This window comes from Pseudophryne corroboree, chromosome 1, assembly GCF_028390025.1.
Source record: "Pseudophryne corroboree isolate aPseCor3 chromosome 1, aPseCor3.hap2, whole genome shotgun sequence".
Classification (NCBI taxonomy): Eukaryota; Metazoa; Chordata; class Amphibia; order Anura; family Myobatrachidae; genus Pseudophryne; species Pseudophryne corroboree.
Window position 1 is genome coordinate 941588668 of NC_086444.1, and position 22290 is coordinate 941610957.

General features: G+C 43.7%; 1 protein-coding gene across 1 annotated transcript in view; it reads right to left on the reverse strand.

Moving 5' to 3' along the window:
- Nucleotides 1-6163: 6163 nt before the first annotated feature.
- RNF150 (ring finger protein 150) overlaps nucleotides 6164-22290 on the reverse strand; it is a 352979-nt gene continuing 336852 nt past the window's right edge. Inside the window, exon 7 of the mRNA XM_063920385.1 lies at nucleotides 6164-7226. Within this exon, the coding sequence (XP_063776455.1) occupies nucleotides 7108-7226 (119 nt within the window). The 3' untranslated portion in view covers nucleotides 6164-7107. The remainder of the gene's footprint in view (nucleotides 7227-22290) is intronic.

Sequence of the window (22290 nt, forward strand, 5' to 3'; positions counted from 1 at the left end):
CCTTATACATGCGCACCCTTGTGTCAGGGACAGAGGGGTCATCTGTGATATGCGAAACATCTTTTATTGCAATAATCATACACTGAATACTTTTTGCCACCCTTGGGTGCAATTTAGCATCATCGTAGTCGACACTGGAATCAGAATCCGTGTCGGTATCCGTGTCTACTATTGGGGACAGGGGACGTTTTTGAGACCCAGAAGGGCCCTGTGACCCAGTCCAAACCGAGGATTGACTCCCTGATTTCTCCCTGGACTCTGCTTTGTCCAGTCTCTTATGTAATGAGGCCACACTTGCATTTAACATATACCACAGGTCCATCCAATCATGCGTCGGCGTTGCCGACGGAGACACACCACTCATCTGCTCCACCTCCTCCTTGGACGAGCCTTCCGCTTCAGACATGCTGACACACACGTACCGACACCCGCACACATACAGGGATATATCTATATGGGGACAATTCCCCAACAAGGCCCTTTGGAGAGACAGAGAGAGAGAGTATGCCAGCACACACCCAGCGCCAACTGATACTGTGTGCCCTGAAATGCCAGTCTGGAGGTTTATTGCTGCCCAGGGTGCCCCACCTGCGCCCTGCACCCATTAGTGCCTGTTCTGTGTGTAGCGTGTGAGAGCAATGGCGCGCAGCGTTACCGCTGCGCACTTACCTCAGTGAAGATCTGAAGTCTTCTGCCGCCTTGAAGTCTTCTTTTCTTCTTATACTCACCCGGCTTCTATCTTCCGGCTCTGCAAGGAGGACGGCGCCGCGGCTCTGGGACGAACGGCGGGGTGAGACCTGCGTTCCGACTCCCTCTGGAGCTAATGGTGTCCAGTAGCCTAAGAAGCAGAGCCTAGCATTTAAGTAGGTCTGCTTCTGTCTCTTCAGTCCCACGAAGCAGGGAGCCTGTTGCCAGCAGTGCTCCCTGAAAATAAAAAACCTAACAAAATTCTTTTTCAGAGAAACTCAGGAGAGCTCCTCTGTAATGCACCCTATCTCCTCTGGAAACAAAATCTAACTGAGGTCTGGAGGAGGGGCATAGAGGGATGAGCCAGTGCACACCCATACTAAAAGTTCTTTATAGTGCCCATGTCTCCTGCAGAGCCCGTCTATACCCCATGGTCCTTACGGAGTCCCCAGCATCCTCTAGGACGTAAGAGAAAAGGGTGTTTGAATTTAGTAATGCTTAATGCATATATATATATTTATACTGTATTTGGCTATAATATTTGCAACTGAACGTCTGATGCAGATTTAATGGGTTATTCAACTCCGTACGCAGAGTACCAAAAATCACAATTGAGCGATTTATGGCACATTGCACATTCGCCGCACGCAATCAAATTACGATGGCATCCAGGAAGGATGCGACCGCACCTTGATTGACATCAGTGGCCATTGCGGGGGTGGCATACGCAAAACGGAGGGCGGGTTGAGAGCGTTTTTCGGGGCGGCTGCGTGATGTCACATACAGCCGCTCGGATCAAGAAAATGATGTCGGACCGCCTGCATACGCAGCCTAGCTGTGGCTGCAGGGGGTCCATAATTGCGGCAAATGCAATCAAATTGCGTTCGCAGCCACTTGGCAGGTCATTCAGCATGCTGGGCAGCCTTGCCCTGCGATGGGCGGCCCACCGCATGTGATAGAAAGGATTGCAGATTCTGCTTTTTAACAGAATCTGCAATCCTTACTGAATAACCTCCTTAATGCTTAGATAAGGTCTTGTTTTTTGCATCTAGCACAGATTTATAGGGCCAATCCAATTGCGGGTGAAATGTGCGAGTATCCATTGCGATGGCAACGAAACGCCGGCAACAGTACATCTTCCATCCATCTACTCTCCAAATTCGCACAATTTTGTATGCAGCCCTTTGCGTCTGTAAACAAAATTGTTTGAGTTGGAGCTGATGTAAAGTGCTGCTGTTCCTTCACTAACTCACAGGGATGAAATCATTGCCCGCAATTGGATATGCCTCTTAGATTTGAGTGAAATTTCTGCAGAATTTAATTTGAACTGAATTTTAGGGTAGAACAGGCAATTTTACAGATTTCCTGCGATACAGATTTTGAGTTCTGCATTTTCTCAGCTATTCTGCTAATTGACACTGCACTATGAGCTTGATTTATTGTTATATTCTATGCCGATATTTTCGTAGTGGCGTGTTTTTTTGTTACTGTGCATGCTTGAAACGCTGAGATAAGTCTCATTGTGCAAGCTGTAGTTTGAGATGGCATTTGCAATGTCTCCGTGATCCCACGCTTCTGGGAAGACCACTGCAATCCATGGGCATTTCTGGGCGGAGACAGGGAAGTGGCTGAAAGTGAATGCGTTATGGGACTTCCAGGGGTGTGTCTGCGATTGGGCTCCCAATCGCAGAACCACCGTCCCAGGAGCCATTTTTAGAGAGAAAGCTGACCTGGAATCTTACCAGCCCAGAACTTACTAGAGCAGTTGATGTGCACCCGATGTTGTATCGATGGTGGTGTGTTTTCACCCCCACACATAACGCAGATAGGGAAAGTGGGTGGAGCAGTATTTACAGTCTGTCACACACTGTTTCAGGTGAGTGTCTATTGCCAGACATATTTTTGCGCATAAATTGCGAGTGCAGCTGCGTATTCAATATGGACAACTGTGAACCAGGCAATATGTTAGCAAATTTACAGTTTGCAGAATTAAGGCTGACGCAGAGTTGAACACAAGTTGCTCCTGCATTGTGAAAGTGTGGATGTTCGTCCATATGCACATTTGTACGCATCTGTGTGACCTCCCCTATCTATATGGTTGCTTTATAACTTCCATCCTTATTAGTGCGCACTTTTACCAGCTTTTGCATAAACACTGCACAGCCCACAATTTTATCAAATGTCCATGGCCCACCCTCACTAACACCCAGCTATGGGGGTCATTCTGACCCGATCGAACGCTGCAGTTTATCGCAGCGGTGCGATCGGATTAGAACTGCGCCGTCGGGCCGCTACGATCGCCTCTGCCTGATTGACAGACAGAGGCGGTCTCTGGGCGTGGGGGGGGGGGCAGATAGGCGGCGTTTGGCCGCCATTTCGTGGGTGTGGTCCGGCCAACGCAGGCGTAGCCGGACCGAATGGGGGGCGGGCCGCAGTGGCTGCATGATGTCACATGCAGCCGCTGCAGGCCGGGGAGCGATGAGTAGCTCCCGGCCAGCACGCTAAAGCTGCGCTGGTTGGGAGCTACTCTTGAAGTGCAAAGGCATCGCCGCTGCGGGGGGCAGGGTGGCACTGACATGCAGGGCGGGATAGCCCTGTGCTGGGCGTACCCCCGCATGTCAGTGTGAATGATCGTAGCTGTGCTAAATTTAGCACAGCTACGATCATCTCTGAATGACCCCCAATTGCAAGTGGAGATGCAACGGAGTTATTTATGTCTCTGAATTGCCCGTAAACTCATACACTCAGCTCTTGGGCATGCGCAGTGCAAAAATGCACACGATCCGTCTGTAAAATTGGTTTGCTTTCAAATCTGCATTGACCCATTTATATGAATAAAGCATGGACAATGAAGTTCAATTAATTTGGTTATGTAGTTTGGTTGGGAATAGGTATGGTATTTGAATGATATTTCATCAAACCATCGATGGATTGGTTCTGGCTGATGGCAAACCCTGCAGTAGAAACTTTATTTTAATGTTATACCATATGGTGGGTAGGCTGGCTCCCACACCCAGGTGCTTATACATACTGCAGACTGGTGCACATTCAGCTAAATTCTCCAGTATTTAAAACACACACTGTCCAGCATGCCATGCAGTGGACTCAAACTCCTAACCTCATGTTTCGCAGTCAGACATTTAACACATGAGCAATTTGCATCTACATAGGAAGCTTTTTAATTCTAATTATAGTTGTAATTGTTAGTTTAAACCATTGAAACTAAGCAGATCTGTGTGGTGTGTGGCTGCAAGGGATTGGATGCGTGGCTACAAACTACATGGATCTGGTTAGTTGCAATGGTTTAAACTAACATTTACTAGTTAGAAACACAGTACTTCCTATACAGGAGCAAAAATGTATTTGTTGAGTGTCTAACTGCGGTACAGGAATTTGAGAGTTTGATTCGTGTGTATGGCATGCTGAAAATTATCTGTTTTAAATATAGGAGGATTTAACTAAAAGTTATTGTTGACATGGTGCACATAAAGCACTGTTACTAAAAAGCTCACATATATGAATATGATACAGGAAGTTGGATGTTTAAATCCCTTGCTTGGAGTGTTGTTAAGTAGCTAGTTTACTTCACACAAGAGGAAACTATTGGTATTCCTAAATCAATTTACATTGGGATTAAACAATGTTTTATGCCTAATGCTAAAAACATTGGTACGACCGATGTTTTCTTTTGATGTCCAATCACTATTTGTGAATACTTTTATTTCATGGCCAAATGCAGTGTGAGGTGAGTATGCTGCAAAATAGTTTTTAAAATTTCACTCATCCCTACTACTAAGCAGTCCTAACTTCTTTATTATTATTATTATTATTATACAAAACCTTTGGAGGATTGAAACTTTTTTAACATCTGTGTCATTACTAATGGAAATACTGTCTCACAGGGCAGTAGTGTCTAAATATCCTGGTTCCTCTGGTAACCTAATAAGAAATTCTAGCTCTCCTCTATTAATATGTAATCTACTTACTAACTCCCTCAGCAACTGTACAAACCTCTTCACTACATGACTATCTACAGATGTGACACCATACACCTAACCTCAATAAGCCATGCAGTGCAAGGCGCTTGGTGCATGTGAGCCACGACAAGTGGTGTAACATATCTAGTCGCAGTGCAATAAAACTACTTCATGAGACTGCACTCATATGCGGCACTTGTATGTCGGTGTGCGACTGAGTCTGAATCAGCATAATGGAACTTTGCATGAAATAAAGCCCCCGCTGGTGCATTCGTAGCACATTTTGTAGAACATCGAATTAATCGGTGTCTTGTGAAACGAATTTGCCATATAGCTTTGCGACTAAGATTCATGCAAAAAAGAGTCATATGGGACATGGCAAGCCGGGATAGGATGTCTGTCGGGACTACAGTAGTAGTGTATGAGGACACATCTGTATGCCATTCTCGTTTTTCATGGATTTTAACCAGACAGACAGTTACACTATCACTCATAAGATATCTGTCTAATATTTCAAACTGGTGAAACGTTTAACCCCTTCAGTAGTATACTCGGAAAATTTCCGGGGCCAGCTGCGCTGTGCAGACTGGAAACCCCGGAAATTTTCCGGGCATGTCACTGCTCCCACTCTCTCCCGCACCCTCCTCTTTACACTCCGCTTCGCCGGCCCGGTGGATGACGTGATTGCGTTATTCCACAAAACTCTGCCAGCCGAGCAGAGTACAAGGGAGGAGAGGATGGGGGGAGAGGAGAGGATGTCAGTGCTGGGGGGCTAGTGCCCACCAGCAAATGCTGCCCAGGGGATGGCCACTGCTGGGTTATCCATCGATGGATAACCTCGATGGCGTAAAACCATCTGGAATGGATACATCGATGGTCAACCCTGATTTGCAGTACACATGCGGCTGAAAAAGGGTGTGTGGCTTAGTGGGTGTCAGGGGGTGGAGCTAAGTGCCCTGACACTTTTAGAAAGAAAAAAAAATTAATTCGGTAGCGGTGAACCATCGATGGCGTGAAACCATCTGTTTCTACCCCATCGATGGTAAAAGTATTCAACATCGGTCATAGAGCATTGATGATTTTGATTCATCGATGGTCTATGGCCATCCCTAGTTATCCCTAAGCAACGAGCATTCCCTAAGGCAACGAGAATGGATCACAGAGCATAAAACCCCTGGCGAAAAGCATGACACAGCGGGTGAAACTCCTGAAGGGGTTAACAGAACTTCTTGATGTTTACATAAGAGGCCTTATTCCTGTCATAGATAGGACATTCTAGTTGCCAATGTCACCGTCACAAAACATGAACTGCCTTCATGTGGATGCACAGATAAAACCATATTTTCAGAGACAGAATGATCCGCTATGGCTATATATTCAATTACAAGTAAAAATGTGTCTGCATCAGAAAGCTTTCAAAAGTAAAGTTGTAAACAACGGCATAATGCAATGTCTTGGAGTAGTATAACATCTTACAGGAATTCACAGCACTAAAATACCACTGTTTGGTTTTTTTATTTCATTCCCAAACTAATAGTTATATTCGATTTTGAAAAAATATATATTTATTCTTGGAAAAAAAAAACATACCCACTTTATAGCATAAGCACAATACTGGATAATTCTTCATTAAGTGTGAAAAGGATTGGTTCTCCTAAGTAATTAAGTGGGGATTCTATTTTTTTTTCTTAAATCTAAACAAACTTTCAGTGATGTTAGATGTAAAATAGATTGTGCATTGACATAGTGTTCTTGTTCACTGACGTCTGAGTCTTCTTTATGACCCAAAGTAATAGCCTGTAACTCTAGTACCTAACATTCTTTATGCAGTTCATGAGAAATGTCGTATCACATGCAATTGGTATGGGCACTCTACAGACAGTCTCTTCTCTAGTGCTTCTGGGATGGTTGCCCATCCGGTAATCATAGCTTTCTTAAGATAAGAGTAAGGCTTTCACACATGACCATCACAATCTCTTCCTGTTGACTTGGCAGAGAAGCCTTGAAGTAAAAAAATCTAGAGATTTGCTATCAGGACCATGGTATTTGTGATTGAAATACACTGATTAAAACTGGGTAAACAACAGAAAAGGGTAGCAAAGTTTATATCTCTTTTTTTTAAATAGCATCAAAGATCTTGTTTTAGTTCCATGTCTACCATCCTCATCAGGGAAGCCTGCAGACTGAAGCCTTGCACAAGTGAGGAAACCAGAAGGCTTCTGCTCCCATATCAACACAACTTAAAATCCAGCGGGAAGGAACTGTGCTGACAATAGCAGGCACCTGGTGCTATTGCTTTTTCATGATCATCCCTTAATGGAGTGCACTGGAGATTTATGGTGATGGTGTGTGGTTTTTACTTTTTGGAATAGTCCATACTCCAGGAGAGCTGACCACGTCACATGTCCTATATCTTTTCTATGGTCCGCAGCAACAGACCTGCTCATGACTTCACCTCCTCACAGTCCTGATCAGTGGAAAGATCCACGTCTGAAAGTCCCACTTCTACTGCCATAATCAGAGATATATCAGAGTCACTGCTGATTACCGGATCTTGTTCACCTGTAAGAAATAAACCTGTTAGTCAGCAGGGACTAACACAGCAATAAATGCACATATCTGGTGAGAAATTACAAAAAACTATAGGATTATGCCTCACATAATTCTAAAACCATTAACACCTATATTGGATCCCTAAGCTGTCTCCTACTGATAAGGCATGCCTTTTATATAGAACATTCCTGTGGCTTTGCCAGTCCTGCTACAGAACAAAACATAGTGACAATGCTGTGCACAATTCCTCCTCTCTTCAGAGAAAGTATGAATGGATTGTGTCTCATTCATGCCAATAGGAAGTCTCAGAGCGGGAGAGAAAATTAAACAAGTCCATGTTATTGGAAGAGAGGAGACCTGAGCTGGACCTTTGAAGTATTTCGATGTCCTGTTAAATCAGGGCCATGCAACGTCTCAGCCAACTAAAGGTGTGTACACACGGTGAGATCCTTGCTATGCCCGTTTTTCACTTGCGATTTCCCTTGAACTCCCCGGAGCCCAGCACCACCGATTTTGACTAACTTTTCTTGAGATATGGACTATGTGTGCTTACGATTTTGGCTTATGTGAGATTTTGGCTTATGTGAGATGTCATTGACATGTGAGATGAACTAGATAGTACACCGATCTAGCAAGGATTGTCTTGCCTGAACAGTCTATCTTCTGTTGCGATGCCGACCTGGCGGGACAGCGCATCGGGATCGAATCGGGATCGCAAGGTGACTTTCACCTTGCGATCTGCACTAACTTTTCTTGCGATTTTGACTTTATAGTCAAAATCAAAAGAAAATATCTCACCGTGTGTACACACCCGAAGTGTATTATTTTATCTATTACCTAGTAAACGTTTACATTTACAGTTCTTCAGAATACTACTTAGTTTAGTTGCTATTAGTTCTTATCGTTCTTATCACACTTAGGAACTGGTATGCTTTCATCGTTAAATGTAATTCTACATTCAAAGCCTAATTCAGTGTGTAGCATTATAGAAAAGTCGTATAAATGTAAATTAACTGCAACCATTACAACCTGGTTATGTTAGCCTATAGACTTCATGACATTAAGATGGATAATTCAGATGGACTATGTAACACTTAGATGTTGCACACGTACTTGTGTTGTCCTTCCACATTGATGAACAGAGCAGTGTGCATTCCAGATGGGTGATTGGAAAGAAATACTGGGCACCTATGAGAACTGAAGGGACCATTAATATGGCTATTCATGGCAACACAGAGTGAAGCAATACTTTTCCGTCTACACTGCTTCTTGCATTTTCCTTGTGCTTGTTTTATATATCCCCATCAGGCAATATTCTGCTACATATATCTTAGCGAGACACATGATAGTGCTCAGACTATGAGGCTGACCTGCTCATTTCTGTAGCACCTCAGCACCCCACTCATACTAATACACACTATCAATCAGCTAAGCATCAGGCAGAAAGCTTTACTGATAGATTCAATAAATATCCAGATTAGATTCCAGATCACACAGACTTCTGAAAATAAGATGACACTGATACATTGAAAATGGAGCAAAAACCTCTTAAATAAAGCATTTTTTTTTTTTAGTTTACAAAATGTCCTAGAATCATGCTTACTAAAACTGGAACTAGAAGATGTGGAGAAACAATCTGCCTTATGGGCCCTATACACTTATAGATTTCACTAAATGATATGAACGTTCTCGGTCATTAAGGGTCATACACAATGGACAATTATTTTGACCAATATGGCCGACACCGACGATTGTGAGCGATATATCGTTGACATCGTCTAGTGTGCTATGGTCCTAGCAATCAACGATGCGCGCACCCATGCTCGTTGATTGCAGGTCGGCCGTGCAGACAGCTCAATGTGAGCAATGTCACCTGTGAAATCGCTCATCACGGCATGTGTGTATGGAGCCGCAATGAGTGATGTACACAATGTGACATTGCTCACCTCCCTGCCAACGGCTGTGGCTCCCTCCCCAGCAGCGGCTCACCTCCATGCCAGCGGCTTCATTCTAGCTGAGCCGCTGATGGGAGCCCGCAGATGGAAGCCGCTGACCGCTCAGCATCTCCATCTACTGCCCCACCAATGAAGTTTTTTTTACACCCACTGCCCCACCAATTATATTTCCACTATGCCACCAATGTAATTAAAAAATATTTATAATGGATTCAATATACTATATATATTTATATATTGAGATATATATATATATATATATATTTAATACAAAGTCCAAAGGTGCGCCGCTCCTAACGGCTTGAATAAAGGACAACTGTAGGTGTAGATAATGTTTCAATGCCGTTATTGAGGCATTGTCATCAGGTCTTACTTGCCGCAATAAAGGCATTGAAACATTGTCTACACGCATGCCCTGCTGTTGTCCTTTATTCAAGCCGCTAGGAGTGCCGCACCTTTGCACTTTATGTGACTATTATTTGTGGAGGCACTCGGCGCAGTAACGCGGTCTTAATGTGAGAGCCAGGTACTCTGGTCTGTGTATATATATATATATATATATATATATAATTGAACTCATTATAAATTGGTGGGGCAGTGGGTGATAAAAACTTCATTGGTTACCCCTTCTACAGCCAGGCCCACACCCATATTTTACATATTAAAATATGTAAAAAAGGTGCCAATTACAAAGATATCTTTCAAATTGTTTAAAAAAATTGCTTAGTGTGTACATTCAATTTCGTTTGTCAGGGCTCTCGGAAGTTCAAGGGAAATTGCTCATCTTCCACATTGTTCATCTTTCACACTGGTCATGTCTTCTAGTGTGTAGGGCCATTTAATGAACGAGAACTCGTTCATATTGTTCAGTGTGTAGGCACCAACGATGAACTATGCGCGGCCACCTGCTCGTTCATCGTTGGTGCTGGGTCGCTTACGCATGCAGGCCAATATGGACAATCTCATCCATATTAGCATGCAGTGCTATGGAGCAGGGTGACGGGGGGAGTGAAGAAACTCCCCAAGTCCCCGGGTCGCCCGTATCGGCTGTTGGGCAGCTCGGCGGCGGGTTGGGTAATGTGTAGAGCCCATTAGTAATGCTCACTTCCCACATGTCATACTGGAGCTTTTTCTGTATCTATATACTGAAGCATTAGTATGTCTCACCATGATTATGCCACTTACAGTAAATCCAGACCATAAATCACATACTTACTGTCAAATAAATAAAATATATTGGCTACATACAGATGCATTTACCCAAAGCCAGTTGGAAAAAGAGCTAATGGGGGACAAGGGAAGGGGGGTGTCCGGACAACCAGAACCCCCCTGCATTTGCCTATGTGGGCCCCAATAAAATGCATTTTATGCAAATCACACTTTTAAAAAAAACAAACATATTTTATATGGATCTAGCTTTTTCTATGTATTATCTATGAATCTAGCTTTTTCAATATATTTAGTATGGATGCTGAGTGTGTGTGTGTGTGTGTGTGTGTGTGTGTGTATGAGAATGTACAGCAATTTCCTCTATTTCTGTATAGATTCATATATTACTGTATATCAGAGGTTCTCAAACTCGGTCCTCGGGAGCCCACACAGTGCATGTTTTGCAGGTAACCCAGCAGGTGCACAGGTGTATTAATTACTCACTGACACATTTTAAAAGGTCCACAGGTGGAGCTAATTATTTCACTTGCGATTCTGTGAGGAGACCTGCAAAACATGCACTGTGTGGGCCCCCGAGGACCGAGTTTGAGAACCTCTGCTGTATATGATAGCTTGACATGTTATAATACCAACCACCCTCACAACCCATACTTTGATAAAATGAAAAAAAGAAATAAAGAATAAAATTGGACCACACCCCCACTGATGCTCCATCCAACTGAAGCTCCATCTTCAAGACGCCCCAAGGTGTTCCTGAAGCTGTTAGTCTAGAACACAGGTTCTCAAACTCGGTCCTCAGGACCCCACACAGTGCATGTTTTGCAGGTCTCCTCACAGAATCACAAGTGACATAATTAGCTCCACCTGTGGACCTTTTAAAATGTGTCAGTGAGTAATTAATACACCTGTGCACCTGCTGGGTTACCTGCAAAACATGCACTGTGTGGGGTCCTGAGGACCGAGTTTAAGAACCACTGGTCTAGAAAAATAGCACTGTTCATAAATAATTCCCTACAATGTTATGTACAGTGAACATTTATAGGTCAATATGTTCAGTTCCTATTTAAAAATAAAATAAATATGTGCACATATTCTTATGATTCCTAATGTAAACAGATGCCAGATAAATCAGAGATGAGACGGGAAACAGATGTAAAACAGATGTGTGTAGGAGTCAAATGGAAAAAGCAATATGCACATACTCAGCATGACTGAGCTCAAACGGAAGAAATTACCATGTAAAAAGATGTGATTTAAGTAAGTAACATTTATAATTCAGCAATAGCATGTGAATGCTGGTATCATCATTATTAATACAGGTATGTCCTTTTACACAGCAGAGGTATTATACAGGAGACTTATAATAAAGCAGTGTGTATGTTTTCATTTTATTACATCATATTTAGTCAATACAAAAACTAAGTGTAAAAAGTGCTGCAACATGATAAGTGATTAACTTATCAAACTATAAATACAATGTGCAAAAAATAAGCCAAACAAGAATAATGACAAAATAGCCCAAGTCGCTATTAAACACACTGTCTCATGGGTAGCAGCTGGAAGGCCTCAAATATAACTCAGATTCCAAAAGCTGTGTGACAATTTTTGTGTGACTCAGCACCTTCAGTGTAAAACAGTGCTCCTTAACAATACATATACAGTACAGGTTGAGTATCCCATATCCATATATTCCGAAATACGGAATATTCCGAAATACGGACTTTTTTGAGTGAGAGTGAGATAATGAAACCTTTGTTTTTTGATATCTCAATGTACACAAACTTTGTTTAATACACAAAGTTATTGAAAATAATGTATTAAATGACCTTCAGGCTATGTGTATAAGGTGTATATGAAACATAAATGAATTGTGTGAATGTAGACACACTTTGTTTAATGCACAAAGTTATAAAAAAATATTGGCTAAAATGACCTTCAGGCTGTGTGTATAAGGTGTATATGTAACATAAATGCATTCTGTGCTTAGACTTGGGTCCCATCACAATGATATCTCACTATGGTATGCAATTATTCCAAAATACGGAAAAATCCCATATCCAAAGTACCTCTGGTCCCAAGCATTTTGGATAAGGGAGACTCAACCTGTATATGCGTACCAGGCAAATGTGTAATTGTTACATTAATTAATTGTTATTGTGTAAGTGTAAGTGTACAGTAGCAGTTTCTTTTCTCCTCAAACAGTCCTCTTTCCTTCCAAATGTTTAAGTGTATTATGGACCATGGGTAAAAAAAGTAAAAATAGTGTAATACTTTTTTATAAATATGTAGGAAATAAAAATAGAATACTTTTATAAATGTGTCCAGTGCTTTCATACAAGAAATGTATTAACTTTTAGAAGGGCCTAATAACATGCACCCAATGTGAACAGCACACAAAATGAGCCACATAAAAAAAAACCTAAACAAAAAAATACAGTAATGGTGCCTCCGTACCCCTTATGCTTGGGTGTTCAACAATGATGGAGTTGCAGCAACTCCAACTTGCCAGTTAAGAGTCGCCTACTCATAACAAGTCAGAGTGGTCCAAGCTCTCCACCTTAAAACCAAAATTCTTTATTTCTTTCATGCCAGGAGTTCCAGTTACCTCAGTCAATTTTGTACACACTAGTGATGGATGAGGCTTGTACCAAAGTAGGGTTTCACGCAGCCGGTGAGTGTATACTGTAAACAGGTAGTGGAGCAAGGATGCCTCAACAGATGCATATGCATGTCTCTCTGGAGCGAAGCATGAAGACTTGTGTCTCCACCATTAACACATTACAATCTCACACATGTGGGCAATGTGGTAGGTGTTGGGATGGAGTTACCCTGACAGGTGGAGGAGAGGATGAGAGAAGGGCATGGACTGGAGGAAACAAAGTAAGGTCGGAAGTCCTGAAGTAGTGGAAAGGAGGGTGGGTAGTGTGGAGTCTGCATAGAGGAGATGTCACAGCTGATGGAATTGATTTTGAAGGTAAAGTACAGTATGGCAAAATATAGGGGGTCATTCCGAGTTGTTCGCTCGTTGCCGATTTTCACAACGGAGCGATTAAGGCGAAAATGCGCATGCTTTTAGCACAAAACTTAGTAGATTTACTCACGTCCGAACGAAGAATTTTCATCGTTGAAGTGATTGACAGGAAGTGGGTGTTTCTGGGCGGAAACTGACCGTTTTCTGGGAGTGTGCGGAAAAACGCAGGCGTGCCAGGATAAAACGTGGGAGTGCCTGGAGAAACGGGGGAGTGGCTGGCCAAACGCAGGGCGTGTTTGTGATGTCAAACCAGGAACAAAACGGCTCTCGAGCTACTCAGAAACTGCTAAAAATTTTCTATTCGCAATTCTGCTAATCTTTCGTTCGCAATTCTGCTAAGCTAAGATACACTCCCAGAGGGCGGCGGCCTAGTGTGTGCAATGCTGCTAAAATCTGCTAGCGAGCGAACAACTCGAAATGACCCCCATAGTGCAGAGACGGAAGAAGGTAATAGGAGAACAGAAAGTTAAAGGTGGAAAAGGGGTGGTGCGGGTTGTGGAATTAGGAAGTATATATTGTAGTAAGACTGCTTAGCAAATGAAAAGGCATAGTTATAGGAGAAGAAGATGGTTATGAAATTAAGAAAGTCAGCAAGTGAGTATGAGTTCCTCTAGAGGGGCAGTGGTTGAGTAGGTGAGGTTTGTGGACTGAGAGTGACAGCTGGAGTGGTAGGATCTAGGTCAGAGGTACGGTTGTAATGGGTACCAGAAACTGCTTGGTTAGGATAGGAAAAGTTGGAGATTGGGGATAGAAGAAAGACAAAGGAGGAGGAGAAGCTGTTGCAATCAAGGGGATCACAATTACATATGTATCCACCTACATCTAGCCTTCCTGCACGTTAAACAGCCCTTCTAGTTACGCCATGATGTGACTTAGTTACATCGAGCATCTTTACGTGTGACTTTTTCCATTAGAATGCATCTTATTCACTGATTAAAATGAAAAGCGGCATGCCTATATTCTGTGTGAGACCTGCGGCTGTATCTGCATATAAAATGCTACCTTACAGTGTTTTATTAGAACACTCTGTAGCTTACGCGGTTCCCACACAGAATATACGGCATGCTGCATATTTATAATTTCAATGAGCAGAGTCTGCTAGGGCGTCTTATACAAATAGGACGCATTTTTGGCAAAAAAAAAAAGGATGTCCAACACTAACGGAGTTGCATGGGACCTGTCAACTCACACCTGGCATCTCCCGCTGAGTGACGTATTGAGGCAAGATGTACAGTACACATTTGTATGTATAGTAAGAGTAATCTTTGGGGAGAGGGAAGGTAGATATAAAAGACAGAAGATGTTGGACAGAGAGTGGGAATGGGAAGGTGAAGTCAGAGATAGCATAAAGGTGTGAAAAGACCAAGTTGAGGGAGTGACCACTGTAGTGGGAATAGGTCCACTGGCGGTGGCTAAATGAAGGTGAGGGAAGGAAATTTGGAGGCAGGTGGTATCATCTATTGGGATATCAATGTTACACAGGATAAGCGAAGGTAGGTCACGTACAAGAAATGAACCAGGCAGAGTAGCTATTTGAAGGCAGAGAGGATGGAAGAGCCAATGTTGTGAATCTAAAAGAAGGAGAAAGATAGAGGATTCAGGGGACGAACCTCCCCATGAATCCAGGTGGTCATCAGGACTGGGGGTGTTAGAGAAGAGACTCCCCTAGGACAGGCAGTTGATGATGTGGTGTTAGAAAGGGTTGCCAGGTTTTTGTGATAACAAGGAGGTAGAGGGAATTGCAGAATAAGAGTTCACTTGCGGAAGTCCGCTTACCGCACGATGAGATGACGAAGTCCGGATAATAACATTCTGGGTCATGGCAGTCAAGGTTGTGTCAGGGTCAGGCAGACAAGACTAGGGTGGTAATTTAACAGGTAGCAGGGATGTGCAGTCCATGTGATAGATTAGGCAGATCAGAGGCAGCACGAGGACAGAGAGGGGGGTGCAGTGAACAGGAGTAGAGAGGCACCATATGATCTAGAGGAGGGCAGGGAAGAGTGAACCAATGATCCAGAACGGGAAGACAGAGAGGAGGCACAGAACTGTGATGAGGGTTTTAAAATTTGAATAAAGTTTAGATGAGGTGGCCAGACGTGAATGGACTACGGGAAGCAGTGGAGCCTAGCGACCAGGGTAAGGCAACCCAAAAACAAAGCCTTAATTGCTGATGAATGATGGTATCAATGGACCTTAGTCTGAGTCGGGAGAGCACTCCTATAGAGGAGCTGAGCTTGTGATGGGGCAGGAGGGCACTGGGTGGATTACCTTCATGTAATCCCAAATTTGTCTGACAGGCCAATCAGCATGAATGAGTCACAACATCGATGGTAGTGGCAAGTACAGATACCACAGCTTCAATCAGGAGAAAGATAAGGATGCAGATAGGAGAGCTGATTTGGAGATGGATAAACCTGATGGAAGGATAAAGAACAGACCTCTGCTATTATTGAGCCCATCTGATGATGTAAGAGGAGGGCTCTGTGATATTGAAAAAAGCCAATTGTAGTACATATACCAGTAGTTTCAGTGACTAATACCACTCAACTTATGTTTTAGAAACAGTGGGTTGAAATGCAAGATATTAATGTTGAGTTTACCACAACAGCCATGCAAAACTGCAGGGTCAGTGGTGAAGGCAGCAAATGCAATGGTCTGCATAGCTGAAAAATATGTGTAATTCATATTTGCATTTCTAGTGGGTTTGGGTAATTTGTGCCTGATTTAGTTGCCTCATTACAAGGCATAAATGGAATCTAGGGTAACTCACACAAATACACACAAGTGAAAACAGTGACAAGGACAAAGGTAGGGACTACTATACACTACTTTGTAGACCAAATTATATCCCTTCCAAGATACAAAAGCACATAATACCCAATATCCCAGATATAATCAGCCCATGACTTATCCAATACAATCCATCCCCATATTTACAAATTTTATACCCACAACATTTGGGATTGAACCACAAAAATGAATGAGAGGGAATATAATATCATTATAGTATATCCTGCAGTACTTCAATTGGTTAACACTACGCGATGAGACACTTTCAGACTTCTGTGGCATTATTACACAAACTATTGGCTGAAACCAAATGTTATATGTTGAATGGAAGTCTCACCATTTCACTGGATGAAGGACTACAGAGCATGAGGCAGGGTACATGGTTGTGTAGGGAAGGAATAGGACTACTGAGTATGAAGTAGTGTCTATGGATGTGTAGGTAAGGCATGGGGTTACGGCATATAAGGCAAGACAGAATGGTACGAGGGGTGTGTAATCAGTTTCTGAACGTGCAGTACATTGGTAGAGTAGACACAATCTAACTCTCTGGTTGTGAACTGTAATCTCTGACTAAAGGGCCTAATTCAGAGTTTATCGCATCAGCAAATTTGTTAGCAGTTGGGCAAAACCATGTGCACTGCAGGGGGCGGCGGATATAAGATGTGCAGAGAGAGTTAGATTTGGGTGGGGTGTGTTCAAACTGAAATCTAAATTGCAGTGTAAAAATAAAGCAGCCAGTATTTACCCTGCACAGAAACAATATAACCCACCCAAATCTAACTCTCTCTACAAATGTTGAGGTATATTCAATTGAAGTCGAAAGCTGCCGTCTGTCGAAAAGACATCAGTTTTCGACTTTTTAGGTCGGAACGGGTTCCGACCTATTCAATCTAACCCCAAATTATTCGACAAGTCGAGCAATTCGACTTGCCGAAAAGCACGTGGATCGGCGGAATAGCTGCCGATCCGCGTGCTTGTGTCGAAAAAGGGGCCAAAACTGACAGGTTTTGGCCCCCTTTTCGACCATCTCAAGTCGAATTGAGATGCGGGAGCAGAGACGGGGGAGAGCAGTGCCGGAGGATGTGTCACAGCTGCCAACAGCAGCGTCCACCCGGCTCCAGCAAGTGAAACCTCGCTTTTTGGAGCCGGGTGGTCGTTGCCGTAAACGGCGGCTGTGATGCAGGAGCAGAGACGAGGAGAGCCACGGGCAGACGGGGGAGAGCAGCGCCGGAGGATGTGTCACAGCCGCCGCTCACAACAGTGTCCACCTGGCTCCAGCGAGCGAGACCTCACTTGCTGGAGCTGGGTGGACGCTGACGCGAGCAGCAGCTGTAACACATCCTTTGGCTACTCTGCTGTAGCTGCTGCTGTAGCACTGCTCTCCCACGTCTCAGCTCCCGCATCTCAATTCGAATTGAGATTGCATTGAATAGCCCAGTTCGGATCCATTCCGACAAATGAATGTCGGAATGGATCCGCTTCAAATGAATATACCCCTAAATCTGCCACACCTGCAGTACACATGGTTTTGCCCAACTGCTAATAAATTTGCTGCTGCGATCAACTCTGAATTACCCCCAAAGTTCTTGTGAAATGTTAAGGCACAGAACTGTATATAGGGCCTTATTCAATCGCATGCTTACAGTAAGTATTTATGCCCAGTGTGCATGGGCAGGAGCTGTACTGCGTGTGCGCACACAGTGAGATGCGATTGTGGGGCAGCCTGGGACGTCAAAGCAGCGTTGTGGTGGCATCAACTCTGCATTGCGGGGGCGTGCCATTGGAAATGGTGGCGGGTTCGGGGTGGCCGCATGATGTCACACACGCCCGCTGCAACTGAAAACATGGTGACCGGGCGACTGCCTTCGCAGCCAGGCTGCGGAGTAGGGGACTACACTAAATCAGCGATGCGATCGCAACTGTACTGCAACTGCATCGCTGGCCTGCATTAGCATGCTGGGCGGCCTTGCCCTGTGCTGGGTGGCACCAAGCATGTGAGAGATACTGTAGCAAAACTGCAACTGAAGCTGAATAAGGCCCATAAGCAGCAATTGACACTGAAGATGTCAGCATGTTACTTCGCAAACTTGTGATGGAACTCAACAGAGGTCAATGAAGATCCATGATCTTCTACAACTACAAGAGTGGTCTGCAACAGTAGGAGAATTTTGACCAACTACAAGCTTCTTTTGGGGAGAAGCACTGCCTCAAACAACTGTGTTTGAATGGTTTTCAGAGGTTTCTACAAAATGCAACTCCCGAGAAGTTCATGAAAAATTGGGGAAACCATCCTGGACCCCAAAAACAGTGACTACTGACATAGCAGGACCATAAAGAAAGGCTGATGGAGGTTTTCTCAAGATGTCAAATGGATGATTTTTGCACTCTGTCTAACTGGCTGAAAAATAAGTCAGCAGGTGTTATTCATCAAATTAAGTCTTAACAGCATTTTGGGTACAGAAAAATGTCAGTATAGTAATTTTTCAGTATTTTTATACAAGTCTGTAAAAGTTGGAATAAACACTGCTCTCTCATATGCAAGCGCAAAAAAACCCCTCTCCAATCAGTACAACACCTCCACTTACTGTACCTAAAATTCACCAGAAAAACGACATGTCTTTATTGGCCAAATTAGGCTATTTAAACCCCTCCAAGTGCATGGTCATTTATTAGGAGGGGTGCACCAGAGGTTCTACACTGAGGGGGTAATAGCAAATTTGTTAGCAGTTGGGCAAAACCATGGGGGTCATTCCGACCCGTTCGCACACCGCGGTTCTTCGCTGCAGTGCGAACAGGTCAGGAATGCGCATGCGCGACGTTTGCCCGGCGACAGAGGTCACCAGGCAACGACGCTTACAGAGAAGAAAGCGGTCGCAGCAGCGACCGCATAGAAGATGGTCAGCAAGAGGGTGTTCCGGGGCGTCAACCTACCGTTTGCTGCCGTTTTCGGGAGTGGTAAGCAAAACGCAGGCGTGTCCAGGCAAAAGGAGGGCGGAGGAGTGATGTCAAAGCCGGGCCCATCATCGCTGGATCCATCGCACAGGGTAAGTAGGTCTAGGGCTACTCTAGTTTTGAGTGAAACTTTTTTAGCATAGCAGGGCTGCACAAGCGATTGCAGCCCTGCTATGTAAAACTACACTCCCCCATAGGCAGAGATTAGTTGATCGCACCAGCAGCAAAAAGTTGCTTGGTGCGATCAACTCGGAATGAGGGCCAATGTGCACTGCAGGTGTGGCAGATATAACATTTGCAGAGAAAGTTAGATTCGAGTGGGTTACTTTGTTTCTGTGCATGGTAAATACTGGCTGCTTTATTTTTACAGTGCAATTTAGATTTCAGTTTAAACACACCCACCCAAATCTAACTCTCTCTGCACATGTTATATCTGCCCCCCTGCAGTGCACATGGTTTTGCCCAACTGCTAACAAATTTGCTGCTGCGATCAACTCTGAATTAGGCCCTGTGTACCAACAATTTTACCTTACAATAAAGGTTTTCTCTACCCTTTCACCTGCTCTAGAGGATGTGCACAAAAGAATGCAAATTTCATCTAGTAAATCAGCGAGTTTGGAACTGAATTGCAAATGTAATTCACAGTGCAAGCTTGCTGTAAAATCGCAGGACCCAACTAGCACCTTTTGAATTGACCCCAGTGATATCATCAGTTTTATTCAACTGACTTGTATCCATTCCGTTTGCAAAGACAGTAGTCTTCCTATGCTCTCACATTGAACCTATTGCTACCAACATACCTGTACATCCTTATGTCACGATAACAGTCCTCTGATACCCACATACAGAACCCCACCCCTCCATTATATGCTAGTAAAAATCCCAGTGTTGTACTGTCACTCTGTTCTGAGTGTGACACTATTAATAAGCAGCGCCCTGAAGGGGTGTAGTATGGCTGACCGGCGGTCTCCTGACACAGCATACCGACGCCGAGATCCCGGCGGGGAGGGGCGAGTGCAGCAAGCCCCTTGCGGGCTCGCTGCGCTCGCCACGAGTTCTATTCCCACTCTATGGGTGTCGTGGACACCCACGAGTGGAAATAGTCCCTGTTGGTCGGCATGCCGACCATCGGGAAAGTGAGCAGTCGGGCTTGTGGAGGAGGTCATGTGACTGTCGGTCAGCTGACCGGCGGTCACATGAATACCACCCCCCTGAAGTGCCATTGGTTGTAGAGATGATATTTTACAGGAAGCACAACCTCAGTACTGAAACCAACACAAGGTATGCTGTCTCCTTGTCGGTCTGGTGACTACAACTCTAGTTCTCACCACAGTGCAGCTCATTCCACTAAGTAACTGTGTAACACTGTTCCAAACCTGATTTTGCAGATCTGGATCCATGACAGCTAAGTATCCATTCCAGGGACTTGAGACGCACCTACCCAGAGGATTTCATTCAGCAGCAAGGAAAAAGTGATTATACACATGTAGCTGATCACGCTCTTGGTTACAGCACATATAAATAAGTTTCTGCCATAAGTTACTATAGATACAAAAAAGCAACACAAAAGTATAAAGCCATTTAGGAAAATTAGTTCAGATTCAGTTTCAAGGCAAATAGCTTCCAGTAGCTTTTATCACATAGGTGACAGTTTCTCTTGATCTTTTATTTAATGAATAAATAAATAACTAAGCGGTCCCATAGCTGCTGCTATACGAATCCATGCAAGCAGATAACTGTGTTCTCTGGTACAAAGATAAAGAGCTGTGTCCTCTGTTTCATCAACGCCCCCGGGTCATGGGACATCAAACAGAAGAGTGAGAAACAGAACAGTATCTTATAATTATAGACGTCAGTGTAAACAATTCAGAAGCTCAACTTTATGCAACACTGTCAAGTACACATTCATACAGGTTGAGTATCCCATATCCAAATATCCGATATACGGAATATTCCGAAATACAGACTTTTTGAGTGAGAGTGAGATAGTGAAACTTTTGTTTTTTGATGGCTCAATGTACACAAACTTTGTTTAATACACAGTTCTTAAAAATACTGTATTAAATGACCTTCAGGCTGTGTGTATAAGGTGTATATGAAACATAAATTAATTGTGTGAATGTAGATACACTTTGTTTAATGCAGAAAGTAATAAAAAATATTGGCTAAAATTACCTTCAGGCTGTGTGTATAAGGTGTATATAAAACATAAATGCATTCTGTGCTTAGATTTAGGTCCCATCGCCATGATATATCATTATGGTATGCAATTATTCCAAAATACGGAAAAATCCGATATCCAAAATACCTCTGGTCCCAAGCATTTTGGATAAGGGATACTCAACCTGTATCTATTATCACACTGATGCAGATGTCTGCTCTCTATTCACTGTGCTCCCTCGTGTTATCACTTACTTTTCTACTTTGATATTTCTTGTCACTCTTTTGTCTTTCCCTTGTCTACATCTTACTAATGCCCATAATAACAAATGTCACATTCTTTATGTCCCTATTCCATGTCCATAAAATGCTCTTTCCTTTACTGCCTAGGACTTGATTTCCACATCTAAAACAATTTGTTTCATTTTAATTAACGTACACAACTCATTAAAATATGCTATATGTGATGTAGCTAGGATTCCGATGGTCAGTATCCTGGGAGCAAAATCCTGCCGGTCACAATGCCGATGGATCCTGACAGTGAGTATAAAGGTGTGTACACAGTAGACGATATTGTGTATGATGTGCCTGATACAGACACATAATTCACGATATCGGCCAGTGTGTATGCATTGTATCGCTGACAGTGCGTGCTTCCGTGTGTCGTCATCTACATCCTCCATCGGACCTGCATGGCCGACATCGCCAGCGTGGGCCATGCTGCCCCCCCCCCCCATCGTTTGCCGGGTGAGTTGTCTAGTGTGTACATACTGTAGCATTAGGGTTAGTTTTAGGGTTAGGCCGCAGAAGTGGAAGGTTAGAGTTAAGCTGTGCGAAGGGATGTTAGGGTTAGGCTGCAGTAGGGAACAGTTTGGGTTAGGCTGTGGGAGGGGACGGTTAAGGTTAGATTGCCAAAGGGGATGGTTAGGGTTAGGCTGTGGGAGGGGACGGTTAGGGTTAGGATGCATGATGGGACGGTAAGGGTTAGGCTGCGTGATGGGAGGTTAGGCTGCAG